The following is a 25,471-nucleotide window of genomic DNA, read 5'->3' as shown; positions in this document are numbered from 1 at the left end:
TCCGAAGCTAAGACTCCAGCTCATGAACTCTGAGCCGAAGTTCCTCGAGCTGCAGACACTTAGTCCTAGATTATTGTTTCTAAAAGCTTTCCCATCACGAACATTAAACTACCTGACGTGTGATTGTCAGGTTTACCTTTCTCCCCTTTTTTGAACAAGGGTGTAATATTTGCATTCCTCCAGTCCTTTGGCACCACCCTGTATCTAACGAGAATTGGAAGATTGTGGTCAGCACCTCTGCAATTTCCACCCTTACTTCCCTCAGCAAACTTGGATGCATCTCATCTAGATGGGGTGACTTGTTATGTAAACTACTACCAGCTTTTCTAATACCTCATCGAGTATCCCGACAAACCACCTTGTTTACCGTAGCTTTGGAAAATTCTCTGCCTTGGTAAATACTCATGCAAAGTATTCATTTAATACCTCAGCCATGACTTCTGCCTCCACCAACAGATCTCTCTTCTGTTCCCTAATTGGCTCCACTGCTCCTTTTGTCAGCCACTTTTCTGTTAATATACCTCTAGAAGACCTTGGATTCCCTTTCATGTTAACCACCAAACTGTTCTCTTTGTCCCTCTTATTTCCTTTTTCGTTCCTCCATTGTACTTCTTATATTCAGCCTGAATCTCCCTTGTATTATCGCTGACATTTGTCATACACCCCCTTTTTCTGCTTCATCTTCTCCACCCCCTTCATCATCCAGGGAGTTCTGATGTTGTTTGCCCTCCCTTTCCTTCTTGTAGGAATGTACCTAGACTGTACCTGAACCATCCCCTCATTAAAAGCTGCCCATTGCCCATAGATGAGTGTGACATACTGTGACAACTGATCTCGTGATAGGAGTAACTACAAGCAGCAGTAGCAGCTCCATTACTTTCTGCCTGCCAGTCTTTGACATCAAATTACCCAGGTCAGATCCCTCTTCAATTTGGTGAAATTAGCCCTCCTCCAGTTAAATCATTTTATTCTAGATTTCTTCTTGTTTTTCTCCATAACTAATCTAAACATTATGACATTAGGATCACTATTCCCGTCATTCTCCCCCGTGGTGAAATTCTCCACTTGATCCAATACATTCCCCAAGACTAGTCCAGCCCTTCCTTAGTGATCTCCCCCATCTCCCATTACCTGTGAGTATCATTCCTTCCTCCAACACCAGCTTACTCCTCCTGCACCATTCGCAGCTGCACTGTCAGACTCTGTGTCCAGTTCAGATTTTTCTCTTTCCCTGTTCCTGCTCTTGCACCTTATCCATTTTTTACTCTCATCCTACATGGAGCCATAGAGAAGTTACGGCACAGAAAGAGGTCATTCAGCCCATCGTGTCTGTGCCGGCCAAAAAAACTAGCTACCCAATCCAATCCCACCTCTCCGCTTGGGGAAACAGGTCCTTCCTGTCTATTCTATCTCGGCCCCGCATAGTTTTGTACACCTCAATTAATTCACCCCTCAGCCTCCTCTGTTCTAAGGAAAACAACCCTAGCCTATCCAATGTTTCCTCATATATGCAACTTTCGAACCCTGGCAACATTCTTCGAAATCTCCTCTACTCTCTCCAGAGCAATAATGTCCTTCCTGTAATGTGGTGACCAGAACTGTACGCAGTACTCTAGCTGTGGCTTAACCAGTGTTTTATACAGTTCCGGCCTTACATCCCTGCTTTGAATTCTATACCTCTGCCAATAAAGGTAAGCATTCTATATGCCTTCTTCACCACTTTATCGACCTGTCCTGCCACCTTCAGGGACCTGTGAACATGCACTCCAAGGTCTCTCACTTCTTCTACACCTCTCAATATACTCCTGTTTATTGTGTATTCTCTCGCTTTGTTTGCTGTCCTCAAATGCATTACCTCACACTTCTCTGGATTGAATTCAATTGACCACTTTTCCACCCACTCAACCAAACCATTGATATCATTCTGGAGTCTACAGCTATCCTCTTCACTATCAACTACACGGCCAATTTTTGTGTCATCAGCAAATTTCCCAATCATACCTTCCACATTTAAGTCCAAATCATTAATATATATCACAAACAGCAAGGGACCCAACACTGAGCCCTGTGGAACGCCACTGGAAACCGCTTTCCATTCACAAAAACATCCATCGACCATTACTCTTTGTTTCCTGTCACTGAGCCAATTTTGGATCCAACTTGCTACATTCCCCTGTATCCCATGGGCTTTTATTTTTCTGACTAGTCTTCCATGCGGAACCTTGTCAAATGCCTTACTAAAATCCATGTAGACCACATCCACTGCACTACCCTCATCAATCCTCCTTGTTACTTCCTCAAAAAACTCAATCAAGTCAGTAAGATACAACCTTCCCTTAACAAATCCATGCTGACAATCCCTGATTAATCCCTGCCTTTCTGAGTGGCAGTTTATCTGTCTCTCAGAATTGATTCTAATAATTTACCCACCACCGAGGTCAGACTGACTGGCCTATAATTATTTGGTCTATCATTTCGCACCCTTTTTAAACAATAATACAATGTTTGCAGACCTCCAATCCTCTGCTACCATGCCTGTATCCAGTGAGGATTTGAAGATGATCCTCAACGCATCTGCTATTTCCTCCCTGGCTTCCTTTAACAATCTGGGATACAATCCATCCAGCCCTGGTGATTTATCCACTTTCAAGGATGTCAGACCCTCTTGTACTTCCCCTCTCTTTATACTTATCATAGCTAATATTTCACACTCCTCCTCTTTAACTACAATGTCTACATCATCCCTCTCCTTTGTGAAGACAGAGACAAAGTACCCATTAAGAACCCTGCCCACATCTTCTACATCCACGCATAAGTTCCCTTGTCCATCTCTGATAGGCCCTACCCTTTCCTTAGTTATCCTCATGCTCTTAATGTACTGATAAAACATCTTTGGGTTTTCCTTGATTTTACCTGCCAATAATTTTTCATGTCCTCTCTTTGCTTCCCTAATTTGCTATTTTACTTCACCCCTGCACTTTCTGTACTCCTCTAGGCTTTCTAAAGTATTAAGTTTTTTGTGACCATCATAAGCTTTCTGAGATGAGCTGATGAGATGTAACTCTGTCCTGGAGGATTGGTGCTGAGACTAAAATTGCTGTTTATACCCTGGTTCACATCCAGGAAACCTGAGTGCTGGAAAATAGAAATATCCTGTTGTCTGTAGGAAAATTCACCACTTTCCAAACTCCTGTCACTTTTAAGGGAAGAATATAATAAAGAACCAGAATGTGGGGTGTGGGTGGAACATAAACTGAGTAAAGGAAGTGAATTTTGGTATATGACAAGACCCAGAGGAGATGGATGTGATATATGATGAGATCCATTTCCTCTGCATGTGGTATATGACCAGATCCAGAGGAGGTTGGTGTGGTATATGATCAAACCCAGGGGAGGTAGGTGTGATATATAGTGAGACGCAGAGGAAATGGATGAGGTATATGATGAGATGCAAAGGAAATGGATGTGGTATATGACAAGATCCAGAGGAGAGTGTGTGGTATATGACCACATATGGAAAGGGAGGCAGAATAGAGTGAGAGAACGATGGAGAGGGAGAGAGAGAGACAAAGTGAGAGACTAAGAAAGGCAGAAAGAAACAGAAAGGAACAGAAAAATGGAGGCAGACAAATAGGCAGAGACAGAGACAAGGTGAGAACCAAAGAGAGTCAAAAAGAAACTCAGAGAGGGTGAGACAGAGAGAGAGGAACAGAGAGGTTGTGCTGTGATTGTAGTGGGTGCTTTCAACGGAATGAAAATCGGGCAGTTGTATAACAGACGGGCGATCAGCCCAGCCTAGATTTACCCCAAGAGTAACCGGGCATCAAGTAATAGATCACCTGGCCCCTGCTGGAGTACTGTGGGCATTTCTGGCAGTGTTAACAGTGGAGGGGTATCTGAGCTTGGAGAGAACACCATCAAGGGTAATTAAAGTGATGAATAGGATTGGGTGCCTGGCCTTTGAGGCAGGAAGTAAGGTGCTTGAGATGGCAACTGTGGGCCAATGGCAGTTCAGACGTAACCTTATTGAGCTGGGAAAATACAAACTAAAATCTGAGGACCTAATCCTGGATATATAAGCTGTATGATTGTGGATTCAAACTTTGCTTTATGAGTTTGTGCGGACTCTTTCTCACATATGGGACATTGTCCATGACACAAATAACCTTCTGACTAGGATTTCGGTGAAAGGATGTGCTCCAATTACAGCAGGTCAACAACTTGTATTTATACAGCACCTTTAATATACTAAAATATTCTAAGATGCTTCACAGGAGCATTATTGAACAAAATTGGACAGGGACCACATAAGGTGATGCTAGGGCAGGTGGCCAAAAGCTTGTCCAAAGTGATAGGTTTTTAGGAAGTGTCTTAAAGGAGGAGAGGTAAAGGAGTGGAGAGGTTTAGGGAGGGAGTTCCAGAGTTTAGGGCCTTTACTGCCAAAGTTGGAACGATTAAAATTGGGGATGCTCAAAAGGCCAAAATTGGCACAGCGCAGAGATTGCATTTAGAGTGAGTTCAGAGTTCTGGATCCTGTTAGGTGCGACACTACGGAAAGAGCAGCGGCCTACAAGCTTACTGAACCAACTTTCAACACTGGGCCTAATTGTTTGGGCAGGCACAAAAAGGGGCGCTAATGTTCTAATATGGTGGTTGGCATGTGTATGCACATTCCACTCCAGAAAGACCTGGACATAATGAAGGCAGATAAAGAGGGTTCTGGGCCCATGCCTGAAACAAGAGCTAGGGCCTTTGTCTATGCAAATGAAGAGGGGGGCCTAACATGGATTTCAGGTTTAGGATTACCAACTCTGGTTGGACATATTTCGGGATGTTTCATTACTTGACCGCCAACTGCATCGCCCCCGCAATCTCCCGCCATTGGTTGACCGACATGTCTATCCTTGTGACACTCCACCGTCCAATTGGAAGGCAATCATTAACTGATTGGATGATTCTTTTTTCATCCATCTCCAATTTTTTTTATAGTTAAGGAGCAAAAAGCTTCAAAGAAAATGCAAAAATATACACTTTTTTATCAATTTCCCTGTGATATTTCTTCTGTTTTCAGCAGGAGGCTGGGATATTAATCTGTAATTCCCGGCAACTCCAGTGTAACCCTAGAGGGTCTGACCCGATTTAGCTCCTCCACCCAACACCAGAACTGCTGCTGTGCTCAGCAAAGCTGGGCCTATGGATTAGCAGAGCTCCTTAAAGGGACTGCTGCCAAAAAGATAATACTCACCCGAACGTGGAGCCATGAGAAGCAGCAGTGCTCGTCCCAGCCCTCTGCAATGTTGAAAGCTGTTGCCAGCTCTGCTCCCTCCCCCTCGACCATTCCTGATCACTCTTCCCTCTCAGCACCCTATTCAAATTCCATTCGCCAGTGAACTGCCTGGAGACACCCAACAGGAATCTACATCTCACGCAAATGAGGCCCCAAGCCCAATATTGGGTTGTTCTCTGGTCTACCTGCTGTAGCACAAAAATCGATCCTCTGGGCCCAGTTCACACTGGTAGGCTGGCACTATCCAATTACTAGGCCTAATAATCTACATTTGGCACTGCAGTGGGCTGCTTGTTTGAGCCTTGTCTGAATGGTAGCACTCTCCTCTCTCAGTCTGAAAGTTCTGGCTTCAAGTCCCGTGCCAGAACCTTTGTTATCAAATCCAGGCTGACACTCCCAAAGCAGTAGTGAGGAATGCTCTATTGTCAGAGGTGCTGGGTTTTTGATGAAATGTTAAAACGAAGCCCCATTTTCCCTGTCAGGTGGATCCCATGGTGGTATTTCAAAGGACATAGCAGTTCTCCCTGGTGTCCTGGCCAATGTTTATCCCTCAACCTACATCACAGAAACAGGTTATCTGGTCATTATCACATCGCTGTTTGTGGGAGCTTGCTGCGCGCAAATGGGCTGCAATATTTCCTAGATTACAACAGTGACTACACTTGAAAAGTAATTAATTGGTGGTGAAGTGCTTTGGGATGACCTGACGGTGTGAAAGGTGCTATATAAATGCAATCACTTTTTTCCCTTTGTTTGGTACATTATTTTCCTTTGTATTTAGTAACAACTCCCATCAATAATACTTGCTGATTCTGACTACATTTTGTAAGAAGTCTGGTTGAACATTATCAGTCCTAATATAATGAGCACAAACCTGAACCAAAATAGACAAATGGGCCGTGAGGATCGAGGACAGAGTTCCTGGGATTCGAGCAGTGATTTGACAATTAATTTAGGTTCAATAGAGAGAAGGAACTCACATTTATATGCTGTCATATCAGAACATCCCAACCAACTGAGACACAGTGGACCATAAAAGTACATTATATGATGTGTAACGATGTAAGGATCAAGTAAACACGCAATGGTGTTCACAACGCAAACAGATAAATCTCAGAAGTTGCCACTGTGACATTGAGCAGGTTTCCACATAAAGGCAAAATACTGTGGATACTGGAAATCTGAAACGAAAACAGAAAGTGCCGGAAATACTCCATAGGTCAGGCAGCTTCTGTGGTGAAAGAAACAGAGTTAACGTTACAGGTCGTTCTGATGACGTTAACTCTGCTTCTCTCTCCACAGATGCTGCCAGACCTGCTAAGTATTTCCAGCACTTTCTGCTTTTGATCCACATAAAGGTGTAGGTCGTGGGTCACTGCTGCCTTTACGGGGGAAACTGACTGCAGCCTCTGCATCCCATTCTTCCACACAAGACCCACTGAAAAGGCCATTCATATTAAGAATCCCTAACATTCCAAGGTGTTAATGGGATTGTAAAGGCCACACAATGGGTTCAGCGATGCAGATGGCACCATTTCAAAAGGGGTTTACTGCTGGGCATCCAAACCGCTGGCTGTTTTAGATGAAAGGGCCCTGTCAATATGGAATTCTAGGCCCAATGATGTTAATAGAATGCTGATTGCCATTTGGCACAGTGCTCACTCTGGCTAGCTCCATGGTGATGCAACCGAACAGGCCCACTTATGGTAAGAGCTGGTGTTCTTTCTGGGGCCCACAAAAATATTTTGGGTAACAGTCCACCCTATGCAATCACGACCCCGTCTTCCCCCCCCCCCCCCCCCACCCACTGTAGTTTAGCTCGGCTGCTACATCAGCCTGATCGGCCTCAAGTTGCAGCGGGATGTCTATTTGACATCCTGCAGCTCAGCTGCCAAATTTCCATATGGCTGGCGTCTCAAAATCACATGGGGGCCCCCTCACTGCCGGGATGGGTAGCTGACAATCCGAATAGTCCCCCAAGTGTCATCAAGGAGTCGGGAAGGATTTTGCTCAGTGATCAAATATACTCAAATGGAGCAAACGTAGGAATGCAGGAACAGAAGTAGGTCATTCAGCCCCTCGAGCCTATTCCACCATTCAATTAGGTCATGCTAATCTGTATCTTAACTCCATCTACCTGCCTTGGTTCTGTAACCCTTAGTAACCTTGCCTAACGGAAATCAGTTTTGACATTTTCAATTGAGCCCAGCCTCCATAACTTCTTGGGGGCGAGAGTTCCAGATTTCTACCACCCTTCGTGTGATGAAGTGCTTCCTGACATCAGCCCTAACACCTAGCTCTAATTTTAAGGTCATGGCCCCTTGTTCTGAACTTCCCACCAGAGGAAATAGTCTCTCACTCTCTCTGTCTACTCTGGGGCAGGTTCTGTCTTCCATATACATTATCTTATTTTTTAAGTGATTTTTGTTTTACTGTTTTTGTCATTCAACCCTTTTATTGGACATCTACTTCACAATATTAATTTGGGGTTAAGTGTCATTCTAACAATTACGTATGACCCTGAAATTATCATTTGTACTTTCATTGATCAACTTTATCAATAATCTTCCTAATTTCCCCTGATTAAATGTGGGCTTTGTGTATTTTATTTTAAACGATCGATTGGTCTAACTACTGCGTAGCGATCAGAATCTGGCAGGTGTTGTTAAGACCTGGGTACTGGTTAATCTGGTCCCAGGTCAGGTTCACAGCAAGGTTATTAAGATGATCCTTTCAGCAGGTTATAGTGACCCCTTATCCAATTATCCTAACCCACATCTTGTGAAGGATCTGAATTTATTTAATTTCACTCCTTTTATTACAGTAAGTTTCTAATTTCAATCTAGTCAATCTTACTTTATTTCCTTGTCTTTTCTTCAGTCTTTTCTTGTTCAGCTTTTTGCAGGCATATAACTTCCCAGTCGCCTTCATCTGACAAGCAGACACCTCCCCAAACCCTCCCTTACCCAAGACCCTAAAGTCCAGGAACCAGTCCTCTCCAGTCGGCTGAGCCTCCAGCCACTTCCACTGCAAGAATCTCATGAAATACATGCTCTCTTTATAACCCTGAAAGGGTCTGCCGTCCTTTAAGAAGTTCATGGTGGCCTCTTTGCACTCCCTGAATAGGTCCTCCCTGACATTCTCAAAGTCTTCCTTGACCCTCAAGATGCTCTTCTCTTCCAAATAACTGCAGAAAAGCTCAGCCCCTGACTTCAAGAGCCTGCTGATAATATTTTGAGCTTTCTGAAGCCGGTCTTCATCTTCTGCTGTGTCGTAGTCTTCAATGGCCCGCCAGAGCTCGTAGGCTGGTTTGTATGCTGCGACTGTGTCTAAGTATTGATGGAATAGCCTCTTCCCAATGGGCTGCCTGACACAGATGCTTTCAAACTCCACATCAATCTGTTCCTTAAGACTTTCACTCTGTGTGATGTGAGGCAGTTTGAGTTTGGCTCGATATTTTTTATCTCTGATCATCTGGAGATTGGCGTTCCCATCAAAACTGCCCCGAGCAGAGATATAGGCAGAGTTGGCCACCACTGTCTCCAGACTCCCCAAATCCATCCTGATATCTTTTGTTGCTAATTCACTTCAGCCAAAGCAAAAACATGAGACAGACGGTACTAAAATCACAGAGCAGGAAAATACCTGAGATGCTGAAGCTCTGAAACACTACAGTCTGCTCAGCATCCGATCAAATAGAGGTAACCAAGGAAATATGATGAGCATCCGTGGTACTGACATGACTGACCGAACTGATAGTGTCAACGTGTGACTGATATTACACTTTCTCAGCTCCCTTAATCTTAATCTCATCCAACTGCTTGTCCGTCTTTATTATAATGGGCGAATAGCAGCAACTGAAATAATCCTGAGTCAACATCTTAAATAAAGACATTATCCACTTATAAGTAATACCCACACCAAATAATTCCTTTCGTCTTGACATCTCTGTGTATTTCCTTTTATATCTTTGTTCTATCTGTGTCACTCTCTAATGTTATCTTTGTTTCAATCTTTAGTTTCCCTTCCTGAAAAATCCTTCTCTTCTGCTCACTCCCCGTACCCTTTAATACCCCAAGCAGTCTAATTCCACTCTCCTGCCATAACCCTTTAATATCCAACCCATTCTAATCCCACTCTCTCACCAGCTGCCCGTGCCCAGTGTGTTGCCTATTTTTATGAATTAATTTTCCTTCTGAATTGATCCGAGACCCTTTTTTGCAGTGCATTCCTGATCTACTTCTTTTGGGCCTCCTTATCTCGAGAGACAATGGATACGCGTCTGGAGGTGGTCAGTGGTTTGTGAAGCAGCGCCTGGAGTGGCTATAAAGGCCAATTCTAGAGTGACAGGCTCTTCCACAGGTGCTGCAGAGAAATTTGTTTGTCGGGGCTGTTGCACAGTTGGCTCTCCCCTTTCGCCTCTGTCTTTTTTCCTGCCAACTACGAAGTCTCTTCAACTCGCCACACATTATGGCTGCCCGCCAGCTCTGGCGAACGCTGGCAACTGACTCCCACGACTTGTGATCAATGTCACAGGATTTCATGTCGCGTTTGCAGACGTCTTTATAACGGAGACATGGACGGCCGGTGGGTCTGATACCAGTGGCGAGCTCGCTGTACAATGTGTCCTTGGGGATCCTGCCATCTTCCATGCGGCTCACATGGCCAAGCCATCTCAAGCGCCGCTGACTCAGTAGCGTGTACAAGCTGGGGATGTTGGCCGCCTCGAGGACTTCTGTGTTGGAGATACGGTCTTGCCACCTGATGCCAAGTATTCTCCAGAGGCAGTAAAGATGGAATGAATTGAGACGTCGCTCTTGGCTGGCATACGTTGTCCAGGCCTCGCTGCCCTAGAGCAAGGTACTGAGGACACAGGCTTGATACACTCGGACTTTTGTGTTCCGTGTCAGTGCGCCATTTTCCCACACTCTCTTGGCCAGTCTGGACATAGCAGTGGAAGCCTTTCCCATGCGCTTGTTGATTTCTGCATCTAGAGACAGGTTACTGGTGATAGTTGAGCCTAGGTAGGTGAACTTTTGAACCACTTCCAGAGCGAAGGGTAATAGTACAGAGCCAAACCATTTCAATAATTTTAAGGTCCAATGACTACCTGGCTCGAAGTGCTGAACACCATAAATATTTATTTTAATGTTTTTAATGTAAAATTTAGAAAGTCAGTTGGTTGAAGTGGGTGTAAACTAAAGTGTGGGACTGAACTGGAGTAGGAATGAACTAGTCCAGGAATTAACTAGTGTGAGACTGAAGTAAGTTTGAGAACAAATTAGTGTGGGAATGAAATAGTGGCCAGGATTTTGCAAGTAGGCCCAAGGACCCACCACCGGGACCGGAGGTGGGTGACGTTCCCGCTACTGAGGACAGCGACTGTGTGGCAGCCGGCCAATTAACTGCCAGCAGGCAGAGGGTCAACTAGTCAGGCAATGGAGGCAGATGCTGAGGTGGTGGAATGGTGTCAAGTGACACCACAAGAGGTGCTGGCGCCATATTTAAATGCTGCCAGTGTTCTCTCAATGCCACTGCAGCCCTCCTACTCACTGCTGCCTTTGAACACCCTTGAAGAATCCCTACTTGCTGGTACCTGGAGTAAGCCTGCTGCTTCCAAACTAACCTGCTTCCTTGGAGGGCCCTGCTCCCATCAGATACCCCAGTGAAGGCCTGAGGAAGGAAATGTGTCTGCCCGCATGATAGTTGGAAGATCCCGGGTGGCCCGTCAGTTCAGCGATGCCTCCCCGCAGCCTCTCCTCTAGGTTGTTCAGGAAAGGCGGGAGGTCCTTTTCCCCAGGGATGGGAGGAGACACCGAGCTGCCTGATTAAGCAAGACTGGACGGAGGTCACAGAGGAGGTCAACAGCAGTGGGGTCATCTGTAAAACCTGGCTGCAGCGCCGCTAGTGAGTGAATTACCTTGCTCGTTCAGCCAAGGTGAGCACTCCACACCACACTTCCCTTAGGGGCTTACAAGTGGCAATGACTGGGAATCAGGTTGGCGGAAAGGGATTGTCCACCTATTCAGTAGCAATGGGGTCAGGCAGCAGCATATCCTGTCAAAGGCAGGGCAGCACCCCAGCAACGGGCAGCCTTCTGTCAGTGGTGACTGTTATGAGGTCACTCCTGAGTGGCCGCATGCAGCAGGCATTGGTGTGCCCCCATCATAGAGAGCTAGGCTGATAGCAGCGAATGACAGAGTTGTACACAGACCTGCACACCATCACCAAGTCCATGAGCCTTGTGCATCAATGGCTGGGCGAGAGGCGGACGAGGCACCTGGCTTCACTGCCAGGCCCTCGGACTACTCAGATCAGCAGGGAGGTTAAAAACGTGCCCTGTGAGGGAGGAGGCATGCCTTCTGCACCTGAGGGCTCCTCTCAGGGCACTCTTGCTGTGGACAGTGGCTCCCCAGACACTCTGCCAGTGACACCAGGACCTCAAGTATCTGCGACCACCGAGGATGGTCCTTCACCTGTGCAGGAGCCCCTCAACATGCCAGGCCCTCCAGGCATCAGGCAACCAGACATCCCAAGCCATGAGACAGCAAGGTCAGAAGCCTGCCTCCATCTCAGCTGCAAGGGCAGGGGGCAGCACCTGGGGGGAACATGCGCAAAAAATTGAAAAGAAGCCACTAGCTGCACTTGGGGTTCATGAGTGAGAGCATTGTTAAAGATGCACTGCTTCAGTCTGTTTTTATGTGCAATAAAGGTCTACTGCATTCTGCCAATATCTCCTTTCCATCACTGTTGGCCCTCTAGGACTTCAGGACTAGCTCCAAGGACTGGTTAGGAGGGGCCATACCGCATGTGGTCTTTGATTTCCCCATGTCCGAGTGACCTCCAACAACCGCAAGCATCTTCCTTTGTGCCAGTTATGACTCCAGCCAGTGGAGAGTTTTCCCCCTGATTCCCATTGACTCCAGTTTTGCTAGGGCTCCTTGATGCCATACTCAGTCAAATGCTGCCTTGATGTCAAGGGCAGTCATTCTCACCTCACCTGTGGAGTTCAGCTCTTTTTTGTTTGTGTTTGGACCAAGGATGTAATGTGGTCAGGAGCTGAGTGGCCCTAGTGAAACCCAAATTGTGCATCGATGAGCAGGTTGTTGCTAAGTGCCACTTGTTAGCACTGTTGACAATAACTTCCATCACTTTGTTGATGATTGAGAGTAGATTGACAGGGCAGTAATTGGCCAGGTTAGATTTGTCCTGCTTTTTGTGAACAGGACATAGCTGGGCAATTTTCCACATTGTTGGGTCAATGCCAGTGTTGTAGCTGTACTGGAACAGCTTGATGAGGGGTGTGGCAAGTTCTGGAGCACAGGTCTTCAGTACAACAGGTGGGATGTCAGGCCTTTGCTATGAAAATAAATTAGTGTAAGGATGAACTAAAATGTAAGAATGAACTGAAGTGTGAGAATGATTAAAGTGTGAGAAAATGAGGAGCAGAATATGCACATGGACAATGTGAAGAAGTATTTTGGTGTATTTCTGAAATTGTATCCTCTCTGCACACAGTATTACTTCAGCTGTGCACACTGCACTAACTTTCTGCACATGGGTCAGTTCGTCCAGCTGTACCCCTGTGCTTTTCATTTTTGTTGGGTGAACAGGTGAGAACAGTTACAGGCAGATGCAAAGGACTTTGTTCATTGTCTGACTGACCATTTATTGGATGTATTGATTATAGGTTATTGATGTTTGCCATCAACAGGAGCTGGGATATTGGAAAGGAACTGTTAAGATATTAATTGTCCCTCAGTTTGATGGTGCATGTTAGATTTCTGTCATTCCTCACTTTCCCCAGTGATGTAATTGCCCTCACTGTTAAACACATACAAGGTCATTGGAAGCTGCAGCAGGATACTGAGACAGATTCAACATCATTTCAAATGGGCCTGGATATATATTTGAAAAGGAAGAATAGAAAAGGACATGTGAACAGAGTTTTTCTACATTGAAAACACTATCCAAATGCAAGCTGTTTTTGCAAAAACAGTTAAGGAGATTCCATCAGTACATGCAAGATATGCCGAATGACCAACTACTGTGCGGTTATTGCTCTGATTCAACAAACAATGACTTTAAAACCCACAGCAATAGACATGATATGAGATAGAGTTGATAATTCTTTGCAAGTGTGTGATTGTTAAAATAGATTGTCAGTTTAATAGGATATATAAGTATCAGTGATTATATGAAGCAGACATAATAATGTAATATATTTAGGATCCAAGACTGTATTTTTACAAATGATATAACAGACCGTGGCAGTGCACATGGACAGTCAAACCCAAGTATAGTATTCAGGTCGAGCAGGATTAGAGAGCAGGGCACAACTGGACTCAGACAGAGGAAGGGGGAGGAGGAATAGGTCAATGGGAGGGTGATGGAGGTGGGATTGGGGGACATGGAGGATGATGGAGAAGGAGATGGGAAAATGAGAGATGGAGGTACATTGGGGATGGAAGAGTATGAGAGAGGTGAACGAGGAGGATGTAAAAGGGAGGTGGAGGTAGGTGGATGGAGGCACATAGTAGAGAGGGAAGAAGGGAGGAGGAGGAAGATGACAAGGGGATGAAGAAGGGGTTAGGTGACATTCAACTTTGAAAAATCCATGACAGTGCCTCATACACGTGTGACCCACTCATCACTTTTAATATATACTTGGCAAGTGAACATTCATATATATGTAATATATTTGCATATCTTAGCATAGAGCTAACGTTGAAGAATATTTAACTATAGACAGAAATGAAAGCATACTACACTAAAGAACATCATCTATAACCTTGTCTATAATCCTGTGTAGCACAGCCAGTGATATAAATATACAGAAACCACATGAACGGTTACATGAAACTCCCGCCTAGGCTCGTGGTCATTTTTTGATATCCAGTTTGAAAATCACCCTTCCTTCGAATTTTTCATAGGGGTTGTCATTGATGATTCCTGGTCCGTTAATCTGGCACTGAATTTCAAAGTCTCTGTTCCTTTTCAGACTCAGGAATTTCACTGCAACTAAAGGATTGATGTAGGTTGGCTGTAAAAAGACAGGGATTGTTTCAGTAGTCTGCAGGCAAAGAACAGGAGAGCGGCAAATATAGAACTTCCTTAAATAGAATAAGGCTCCTTACCTGTGGTTCTTTACCATAGAAAGGAAAATATGACAGGTCAAAGGTGCCATTTTCAGGGTAAAATACCACATGTCCAATGCTTTCTGGATAAGCGTGCTGCAGTTAATTAACATTTGATTAACATGATTTCAATTCTCTGCTTTTCACTGCAAATAGATTGATTACGATTTGAAAAGGGACAAAGCTTATTTGAGATATTGGATTGATTAGAACGTGTCCAAACAGTATATAAATGGGTGGTATTTCCCCTGTGGTATGCAATAGAAATTGGGCCAGCGTTCTTTGATATAAACAGTAGGTCCTGAGCTATAAATTGGTCACATGGCCACATAAAGTGCATAGAAACATAGAAAATAGGAGAAGGAGTAGGCCATTCGGCCCTTCGAGCCTGCTCCGCCATTCATTATGATCATGGCTGATCATCCAACTCAGTAACCTGTTCCCGCTTTCCCCCCATATCCTTTGATCCCTTTAGACCCAACAGCTATATCTAATTCCTTCTTGAAAACATACAATGTTCTGGCCTCAACTGCTTTCTGTGGTAGTGAATTCCACAGGCTCATCACTCTCTGGATGAAGAAATTTCTCCTCATCTCATTCCTGAAAGGTTTACCCCGTATCCTTAGACGATGACCCCTGGTTCTGGACTCCCCCACCATCGGGAACATCTTTCCTGAATCTACCCTGTCAAGTCCTGTTAGAATTTTATAGGTTTCTATGAGATCCCCTTTCACTGTTTTGAACTCCAGCAAATATAATCCTAACCGACTTAATCTCTCCTCATATGTCAGTCCCGCCATCCCAGGAATCAGTCTGGTAAACCTTCGCTGCACTCTGTCTATAGCAAGAACATCCTTCCTTAGATAAGGAGACCAAAACTGCACACAGTATTCTACGTGTGGCCTCACCAAGGCCCTGTATAATTGCAGCAAGACATCCCTGCTTCTGTACTCGAATCCTCTCGCTATGAAGGCCAACATACCATTTGCCTTTTTTACCGCCTGTTGCACCTGCATGTTTACCTTCAGCGACTGGTGTACGAGAACACCCAGGTCTCGTTGCATAGTCGCCTCTCTCAGTTTGTAGCTATTCAGATAATAATCTGTCTTCCTGTTTTTGCTACTAAATTGGATAACCTCACATTTATCCACATTCTATTGCATCTGCCAAGCATTAGCCCAATCACTCAACTTGTCCAAACCACCCTGAAGCCTCTTTGCATCGTCCTCACAACTCACCACCCACCCAGTTTTGTGTCATCTGCAAATTTGGAGATATTACATTTAGTTCCCTCATCTAAATCATTAATATATATTGTGAATAGCTGGGGTCCTAGCACCGATCCCTGCGGTACCCCACTAGTCACTGCCTGCCATTCGGAAAAAGACCCATTTATCCCTACTCTTTGTTTCCTGTCTGCCAACCAATTTTCTATCCATCGCAATACACTACCCCCAATCCCATGTGCTTTAATTTTATACGCTAATCTCTTATATGTGGGACTTGATCGAAAGCCTTCTGAAAGTCCAAATAAACCACATCCACTGGCTCCCCCTCATCAACTCTACTAGTTACATCCTTGAAGAATTCTAGTAGATTTGTCAAGCATGATTTCCCTTTTGTAAATCTATGCTGACTCTGTCCGATTCTACCACTGTTCTCTAAATGCTCTGCTATAAAATCTTTGATAACTCGAGAAGTTTCCCCACTATCGATGTCAGGCTGACTGGTCTATAATTCCCTGCTTTCTCTCTACCTCCCTTTTTAAATAGTGAGGTTACATTAGCTACCCTCCAATCTGTAGGAACTGTTCCAGAGTCTATAGAATTTTGGAAGATGACCACCAATGCATCCATTATTTCTAGGGCCACTTCCTTAAGTACTCTGGGATGCAGACCATCGGGCCCTGGGGATTTATCAGCCTTCGATCCCATCAATTTCCCCAACACCATTTCTCTACTAATACTGATTTCCTTCAGTTCCTCTCTCTCTCGAAACCCTGTGTTCCACAACATTTCTGGTGTGATATTTGTGTCCTCCTTTGTGAAGACAGAACCAAAGTATGCATTTAGTTGGTCAGCCATTTCTTTGTTCCCCATAATAAATTCCCCTGTTTCTGACTGTCAGGGACCTACATTAGTCTTCACTAATCTTTTTCTCTTCACATACCTATAGAAACTTTTACAGTCTTTTATAGTGGCATGATTACTGGGAGATAGAGTCCGAAGTGGCAATTGACAGGAAACAGTGTAGGACTGTAGCCTACAGCCTGAAGCTCTTTATAGATGAGGTCAAGGAAATTATTGAAGGCAAGTTCTTGGAGTAAAAAAATTGCTTTGAGCTGTAGCAAATGTCTAAATAATAGGTCCAAGATCACTAGAACAGTTGGGGACTTTACTTCCGCAATGCTAACCTTGTGTAATTACAGCAGCAAATTCACTAATCACAACATAACACTTGTTCTTGTGAGACCTCAACAAGTACTTAATGAGTTGTTTAATGAGTATAACTAGTGTAAGTGAGCAAGGAACATTCTGAGAAAATATCGGAGGGATGTGGGGCGAGTTGGACAAACTCACAAGGGCCAACTTGACTTTTACAGAATCAAAAATACATCAGGCTCGCTCCCTAATGATCATATTAGTCCAACTGTGCACCCTCTGCATGGAGACAGTTATAATGTGGGCAATCACAGTGTGCAGACAGCTTTCATTCAATAAAAAAGGGAATAATGCCAGAGGACTGGCAGACAGATAATGCTATTCCTATATTTAAAAGGGGAGATAGAACAAGTCCAGGGAACTATAGACCAATTAGCTTAACATCAGTGGTGGGAAAGATAACGGAATTCTTACTCAAAGATGTAATCGAAAAGGATCTAGAAACTGAAAACATAAGAAAGAATAGTCATAATGGATCCCAAAAGGAAAGGCCATGCTCGACCAACCTTATTGAATTCTTTGAAGAAGTAACAGAAAGAGCAGATAAGTGTAATGCAGTGGACGTAATATACATAAACCTTCAAAAGGCCTTGGGTAGACTCATGACTAAGGTCAGAATATGTGGAATCAGGGGGCAGGTAGTAGAATGGAGAGCAATCTGGCTCTGCTTCACAAACCACTGACCACCTCCAGGCGCGTATCCATTGTCTCTCGAGATAAGGAGGCCCAAAAGAATCTGGCTACAAAACAGAAAGCAGAGAGTAGGGGTTAAAGGTAGTTATTCAGACTGGTGAAAGGTGGCACGTGGTTTTCCACAAGGATCGGAGCTGGGAATTGTGTTGTTCATTATTTACATAAGCGATTTGGACTTGGGGAATCGGAAATACAATTTCAGAATCTGTGGATGACACCAAATTGGGGGTTATAGTTCATGCTGGGGAAGATTGTGACAAGATACAAGACATTAATAAACTTGCAGAAGGGCATGTAAATGGTAAGTGAATTTCAATATAGACAAGTATGAAATGATGCATTTTGGTCGGAGGAATAAGGAGGCCACCGACTCCTTGGAAAATAAGAATTTGAGTGGGGGAGGGAAACAAACAGATCTAAGGGTACAGATTCACAAATCATTCAATGTAGCAATGCAGATTAACAAAGCCATAAAAAAACTAAATAAAGCACTGGGGTACATTTCTAGAAGAATAGAATTGAAAAGCAGAGAAGTTATGGTAAACGTGTACAGAACCTTGGTTAGACCACACTTAAGTACTGTGAACAGTCCTGGTCTTCATATTATAAGAAGGATAGAGGTGCACTGGAAAGGTACAGGAAAGATTTACAAAGATGATAACAGAACTGAATAGGTACAGCTATCAGGAACAGGCTGGGACTGTTCACTCCGACAGAGGAGACTGGAAGAACAGCTACAGAAATTCTAGGCAATAAAGTTTGGACACTGGCAAGTGTGATTTTCTGTTGTCAGCACTAGTGGGTTTAGCAAAATGCTTTCATTTATCGATAAACCCCTTTAGCCTTGGGCCAAATTTTCTTTAAGTTCTGCAGGTGTAAGTGGTGGGAACATCGCCTGCATATGTACGTGGGACTTCTGCTGTACTTACAGTGAAGTCTGGGCTGTAAAGTGGGAGCAGCTCCCAGAAAATTCCCAGCCATATAAACTTACTTATCAAAGACATAACCCTGGACAGGGGGAGGTTCCCTGTCTATGGCACTCACCAGAACACCACATGTTACATTTGGGGTGGTTCCTTCTCCAGGCAAGTAATTGATAATCTGAAATTCCAATAATAAACTGGTTAGGCGGAGTTTGTTGTTCATGTGCTTCATATTATAACTGATTATATAAAATTGCTTATGATCCAGCTACTTAATCTTGACACCATTAAGCTGTGGCTCAGCTGGTAGCACTCTACCTTCTGTGTCGAAAGTTGTGAGTTCAGCTCCCACTCCAGAGACCTGAGCCCATATCCAGGCTGACCGAGGGAGTACTGCACTGTCAGGTGCTGTCTTTCACGTGAGATATTAAACCAAGGCTCTGTCTGCCCTCTCGGGTGGATGTAAAAGATCCCATGGCAGTACTTCTAATAAGAACAGGGGAGTTTTTCCTGGTGTCCTGGCCAAAACTTATTCCTTTACCAACAGTACCCAAAACAAATTGCTCATTTATCTCAGCACTGTTTGTGGAAGCTTTCTGTGCCCAAACTGGCTGCTGCATTTCCTACATTACAACAATGACTACACTTCAAAAGTACGTTATTGGGTGTGAAGCACTTTGGGACATCCTGAGGTTCTGTAAGATGTTATAGAAATGCACATTCTTTATTTCCAACAAGACATACCCTGTTCATTCGGATTAGGATGCAGGGTTGACCAGCTTTGTATCCAAAAGTGGGATCATCCAGCCCAGAGCAGTTCTTCAGCATCTCCCGATTGAACTGGCAAGCAAACTTTGAATTGGGGCCATATCCTGACTGCATGGTGTAGTTCCCTTTGGTACAGTTGTGGTTGGTTTTAGCCTGGACAGACTTGTTATATGCTAATAGGGAAAGAGAGGAGTCAGGGCTAGACAAGAAGATTTGGTGGTAACAGATTCCACAATGCACGAGACATTCAGAGGGTAGGTGACACATTGAACAAATCTTCTTCTACCATTTGAAACCAAAGCAGACTGAGGTCAGGATGTTTTATTTGGTATCTGAGAGTGTTTTACAGAAAGCTGAGAGTGTTTTAGCGACAAAGAAAGTATGGTGAGAGTGTGGCATTTAGCTTCAAAGAAGAGCAATGGAGATAGGTCAATCTAGAGGGTAAGAAGTGGTATACCCAGGAATTTTCCCTTAGATTCCAGTTCATCCCAGCCAGTGTCCAGGTTTGGGAGCTGACAATTCATTCTAAGGTAGTAGATTTAGCTGAAAGGGCAGTGAAAGCAGCTTCAATAGAAACTTTCAAAAGGAAATTGGATAAATACATAAAAAGGAGAAATTTGCAGTGCTATGAGGGAAGAATAGGGGAGTGGCACTAATTGGACTGTTCCTTCTAACAGCAAGCACAGTCACAATGGGCTGAACAGCCTTCTACTGTGCTGTATGATTCTATGTTACAGCCCCTCAGTAAAGTTGAGGTGCTTCACCTATTCCCTAACCAACCAGCTACCTGCCAGGATGCTGTTCTTGCTCCTGATTCTACAGGGAACTCTCCAGGCTGGTTTTTGTAGAAGGTTGTAAAACCCTGAGAATGTTGAACCCTGTTTTGAGGAGTTCCCATCAGCTGCTCCAGTTATGAGTCCTGGTTCAGTCATTGTCAATCTTACTCCAAGATATCATCAAAGGACAACAAAAAGTTCAAACTGGTTTAGGACGGGTCATAGACTAATCGTACCCAATTCTCCTGTGTCATCATTTGCATAATTATTTGCACCACTAGATGTAAATCTAGATGGGCTCTGGGGTGGCTACTAGTGGTGACAGGGGAGATTGCATCTAACTTAAATTCAAAGAAATGGGGCCAGGTCAAGAAGACCATCACAATAGGGGGTCTGAAAGTCGTCAGCAAACTTTACCGAGGCCGAAGAGGCAAAGGACTAAGAGGTGGGGGGAAATGAAGAGGCAGAGGGCCCGAGGTGCAGGCTTGAGCCTGCTGTCATCTGATGGAGCAGCCCAACACACACTCCCCTATTTGATAGTTATTGCATGAGGTACCACTCCAAGTACAATCAACACAAGACAGGAGGACTGCAACGTACCTACCAGGAGCTGCAGCCAGAGCTCATACCAACCCCCTCTCCAGCTGCGGTCGTGGTTTCTGAAGCCTCTTAGACCTCTCCAGCAGCTTTCTGAATTTTTGTCCTCACACCTTCATCATACCTCTTCCCTTTAATTGTTCCAATTCCTTTACATTTCACTTCCATGCAATTCTCCTCTCCTATTACTGGTGTCACCCCTTTGAATTTGAATTTGTACTGGGGCTTGTGAATGATTATGCAAATGAGCTGTCACGATATCAATGAGTCTGTCTGCAAACCAAATTTGATCAGAGGTGCACCTGACATGAACCAGGAAATTGTCCCAGTCCCAGTCAGAGCGGGAGATATCCAAAAGGAGCTGGAATTGGATAGGGATAAAGAAAAAGTTCCACATAGACTACTTGATTGGATGATGGTTGGGAGCTGAAGGAGGGGCAGCATGTCTGATGTGGGGAAGAACGAAGAAAAAGAACTCGGGCTGGATGGAGGAAGCAGGATTGATTAGTGAGGTTGTTCTTTATCTGTCCTCTGGTAGGACAGGAATGAGTGAATGATTGCCAATGTGTTAGTAATGGTCTGAGCGTTAAAGCTACTCTCAGAATGCAATGAAGGGAAACTGAAGAGGTATAGGCCTGGTTTGTCATGTAGGCCCTAAAATTAACCGAAAACTACATCAATCCAAGCTTTGAATTGCTTATATCCCATGTTGCATTTGTCTGGTCTTGTATCGAAGTACAGAAGAGCTCCTGTGCATTTGTCCCTACCTGAAAGAAAATGTTCAAGGGCGTTGACATAACTCTGCCAGGACTTTGGATTTGAGATATTAAAGGAGATCATCAAACCTTTTGGTTGCGGTCGTATTGTCACACCTAAAACAGACAACAATTAAATGGGGTACAATGCAAATTTACTGCAGCTGTTAATAAGGCACCATCCGTGAAGGGAGAAAAGAATCTATGGAAGGGAGGGATCTTTTCACAGTGAAGCATTCATTTCATAAATGAATGTCATTTTTACTGGGAAAATCAGGTTAAAAATGTCTACCACTTTCTTTCCACTGGCTCATTTTAAGTATTTGACTGTGCAACCTTTCTAAAACATTCTTAATGCAAATCATTTTACCTATAAGAACAAGATATCATGATATAGACAAATGTATAAAACACTACTGGAGTATGCAAAAAACGATATCGATGTGTAGAACAGTAGATCACATCGACCAGTAAAAGTATGTAGATGTGCAGAACACTATAGATGAATAGACCACTATATAGATGTGTAGAACATTGTATCAATTCTTATGATCGAGGTGGGAGGAGTACACTGTCTTTTCTAGTTCCACTTCTCCACAGGTCACATTTGAAAAGCAGGGTTTTTCCAAAGACAGAAGGAAAGAGGAGCTGACACACTTTACTTATCATGGTCTCCTGGAGGGGTGCAGGCAAAATGAGCTTGGGGTTTCATTTTCCTTGGAAGGTAAAACCAACTGTCTTCAAAACAGTTTGCACCCCAACTGAACTGAAAACAATTCAAACCCCAAAACAGAAAGTCAACCTCTTGACCTCCATAAACCTTGATATGTGGTTTCTCTGTAAACATCTTCCCAGGTCACCAAGGTTTCTGTTGTTTATTGAGCTTAAAACACATGATTTCCAGCAAAGGTTGTTTTTAGCACTCCTTGATTCTTCCAGTAAGGGTTTTCAGTCACGTGTCCTTTCAATGATCCCAGTGAAAAAAAACAAAGTTCAGCATTTCTTCAGGCTTCCAAATGAATCCATTTTCACTATTTAAATATGAGTCCTTAAAAAAAAATATTTATAAAAATAGAAGCACTCTCGATTCATGAGAATGGTTCCAAGGATGGGGAACTTAGGTTATGAAGATAGATTGGAGAAGTTAGGACTGTTTTCCTTAGTGTTAAGACCAGGTGAGAAAGAGGTCTAGGGTTCCCTCTCAGCCTTCACCTGGTCTTACAGTAACAGGGTGTAATTTTAAACACACTGTGTTTTTAGCTCCCCCCTGGTGAATCCTTGTTCACCACTTTCCAATTATAAGGCAAAGAAACCAGAACAAACAGGCTTTCTTAGGTTTAAAGAAGAAAAGTTGAAATTTATTAAACTTAAATTTAAACTCTAATTTGATTAATGCCTATGGATATATGACACGACCCATGATAGCATGCATACATGATACACATATGCAAATAGAGACAGAAAAGAGGAGAAAAATGAAGTGAAAAGGTTTGAGGCAATATCTGAAGAGTTTTTGGTACGGTTCTTCGAACTCACTGTATACTCCTTGATTGTAGGTAGATCTTGCTTTTTGTTGGGGCCCAGTATTCTTAAAGCTTGTTCGCTGTAGGAGACTTTTCTCTCTTGGGGTTCATGTGTCTTCAGTGGATTCAGAGGTTTGTGAGAAAGAGATGGGAGCAGACAGGAGAGATCTTCTCAGTCCAGGAGCAAACAGTCTTTCTGCCTTCAAACTCTCTGTGGTCAATTCAAAAGAAAACCTTGGAACAGCCAGTAAGTCATGTGACCAGCTGGTGTAACCAGTCCTGGCCCTTGTGGATTGCATCCTCCTTAGCAGTCCCTGGAATGTGCATCCTCACCTTTGATGTCTGTTCGTATGTAAATGTTTTCTTCCAGCCATGGCTGATCTGTTTAACAAATAATTTCCTCGCTCCAACAACAGTTAAAGATCAATGTTCATGACAAAATTGATGTGCCTCAGTCTTGGCAGGCGGGTCCTGGCATGACACCTCCACACCCAACAGAATTAAATGCGATTTGAGAAAAGCGCATTTCATAAAAAGGGTCGACAGAAAAAAACCACACATTTCTCTCATTCATTCACAAATCCGTATTAAAATCGCCCCTTTTTTGGCATTCCAATAAGCATCTGGTTCTTTTTTGGGGACGTTTCTCTTCCGTTTGCCCATTTCCATGGCTGCCTAGGGTCTTTGTTCTTGTTGAGGTCTGAAAAGGGGCGGGGGGCAGTTTAGATTGAATTAGCCCTAAGCTGGAATTTTTTTTCGGAGGAGAGTCAGTAGTGTGCAGGTCCACCCTGAACTCTCTTTCAGTGCATTGATGAGTCATGCAAAGTCTTTTGACTTTAGAGGGATGGGTGGTTTTCTTTTTTATGACTGTGGGAGAGGATTCTTTGCTAATCTCCCCTTTGGCCCAGTGGACACTCCTGCCTGCAGGTATTTGTGCAGACTCTACTGCACTCCCCTGAGCACTTTGACTAGGTGAGGCATCACCCTCACAGTTTCTCTGCCCCCTAGAGGTCTTTCTTTGCCTCTGCAGGTTCCAGAAAATGCTGTTAACAACTCTGGTGGGGTGCTTCTTGTGTCTGCATTTAGGAGGATGTGGGGTCTAACTTTTCACATTTTCCGGGGTTGGCTGATGGGATAGTAGGGGTTTTCTTCCGAGATTCCTCCTGGACATCCTTTAACCTGCCCTCTTGGTCACTTTATCCTCTTCCCTGTCTAACCTTTTGCCAGCCTTGTGCCTGCCTGTCCCTTTTTGTTCTCGGCAGGGGTCCCTTACAGTCCACCAGCACTCTGCTGGAGGGTCCTCCTAACACCGGTACAGGACTTAGGGGTGCAGGCTTCACTGTAGGTTGGGGTTTCCCCTCAACCTGGCACATGGGGCAACTCCAGTACTCCACCACATCTTTTCGGCGTTTTGGCCAGTCAAAGTGCTGTCTTATGTGGGCTTCGGTCTTTCGTATACCGGCATGTACAGCCACTGTAGTCTCGTGGGCCCTTCTTAATATTTCTCCCCGGTACCTCTGCGGCACCACTAACTGGTGAACTACTGTCCACTCCTTGCTCTCAGGTCTGTGAGAAGAACTCCATTTCCCCATCAGTACCTCATTCTTTAAATAGTAGCAATCAGGGACTCCCTCTGCTTCACTTTCAGACTGGGCAGCCTATGCTAACTCTCGCAATACTGGGTCGGCTCGGCTCGCTGAGCCTCAGCTAGGGAAAATCCATTTAATTCATTCTCTGGGTCTCCTAAATTTCCAAAGAAACTCTAGGACAGGCAGACCTCCTGGTCATCTGCCTGCAGTGCCAATGCAGTCTCCTCCGGGGGAGCTGGTTTGATCATGGCCTGATCCACTACACATTCAGGGAAACTACAGGGGTCTGTCTCTCTGACTTTCTGCAGTCTTTCTTTCACTACTGCGGGGCGGGGGGGGGGGGTGGTGGTGCTACCATCTTCACCCCCGCCAGATCATTACCTAGGAGCAGGTCAACCCCGTCCACAGGTAAACTAGGGACAATCCCTACGGTCACCGGTCCTGAAACTAGGTTGCACTCCAGGTGCACCCAGTGCACAGATACAGACATACACTGCCCTCCAGCACCATTCACCACCATTCTGGTGTTCACTGCACTCTCTGGGGGAAAGGTCAGGCCTTTTCCCAGTAAAAGGGATCTAGTGGCCCCTGTGTCCCTGAGAATTGCTATGGGCTTGCTTGCCCCTCTCGAGGGGTATGGGGTTACTTTCCCTTCAAACACAAAACCCTGATAACTTTCAGGAATCCGATTAGCTTTTCCTGCACTTGCAGCTGTAAGCTTCCTGGGTCTCACTCATACATAGAAACACAGAAAATAGAGTAGGCCCTTTGGGCCTGCTCCGCCATTCAAAAATGATCATGGCTGATCATCTAATTCAGTACTCTGTTCCCGCTTTCTCCCCATATCCCTTGATCCCTTTGACATTAAGAAATATATCTATCTCCTTCTTGAATATATTTAATGACTTGGCCTCCACTGCACTCCACGGTAGAGAATTCCACAGGTTCACCACCCTCTGAGTGAAGAAATTTCTCCTCATCT

The 25,471-nt window shown here is 44.3% G+C and overlaps 2 protein-coding genes across 2 annotated transcripts in view; both read right to left on the bottom strand.

Annotated features, from left to right (window-relative positions):
• Positions 1-8,848, bottom strand: part of grk1a (G protein-coupled receptor kinase 1 a) — a 49,038-nt gene extending 40,190 nt beyond the window's left edge. The window contains exon 1 of the mRNA XM_068039845.1: positions 8,144-8,848. Coding sequence (XP_067895946.1) covers positions 8,144-8,848 — 705 coding nt within the window. The remainder of the gene's footprint in view (positions 1-8,143) is intronic.
• Positions 8,849-14,168: 5,320 nt separating this feature from the next.
• The window catches only part of LOC137374088 (potassium-transporting ATPase subunit beta-like), a 42,469-nt gene continuing 31,166 nt past the window's right edge, over positions 14,169-25,471 (bottom strand). The window contains exons 3-7 of the mRNA XM_068039844.1: positions 21,390-21,494; positions 19,226-19,422; positions 18,603-18,659; positions 14,425-14,520; positions 14,169-14,330 (exon numbers count right to left, since the gene is read on the bottom strand). Coding sequence (XP_067895945.1) covers positions 14,169-14,330; positions 14,425-14,520; positions 18,603-18,659; positions 19,226-19,422; positions 21,390-21,494 — 617 coding nt within the window. The remainder of the gene's footprint in view (positions 14,331-14,424; positions 14,521-18,602; positions 18,660-19,225; positions 19,423-21,389; positions 21,495-25,471) is intronic.

This window comes from Heterodontus francisci, chromosome 10 (genome assembly GCF_036365525.1).
Source record: "Heterodontus francisci isolate sHetFra1 chromosome 10, sHetFra1.hap1, whole genome shotgun sequence".
Classification (NCBI taxonomy): Eukaryota; Metazoa; Chordata; class Chondrichthyes; order Heterodontiformes; family Heterodontidae; genus Heterodontus; species Heterodontus francisci.
The sequence above is the reverse complement of the archived record's forward strand: the minus strand, read 5'-3'. Positions and strand labels throughout refer to the sequence as shown.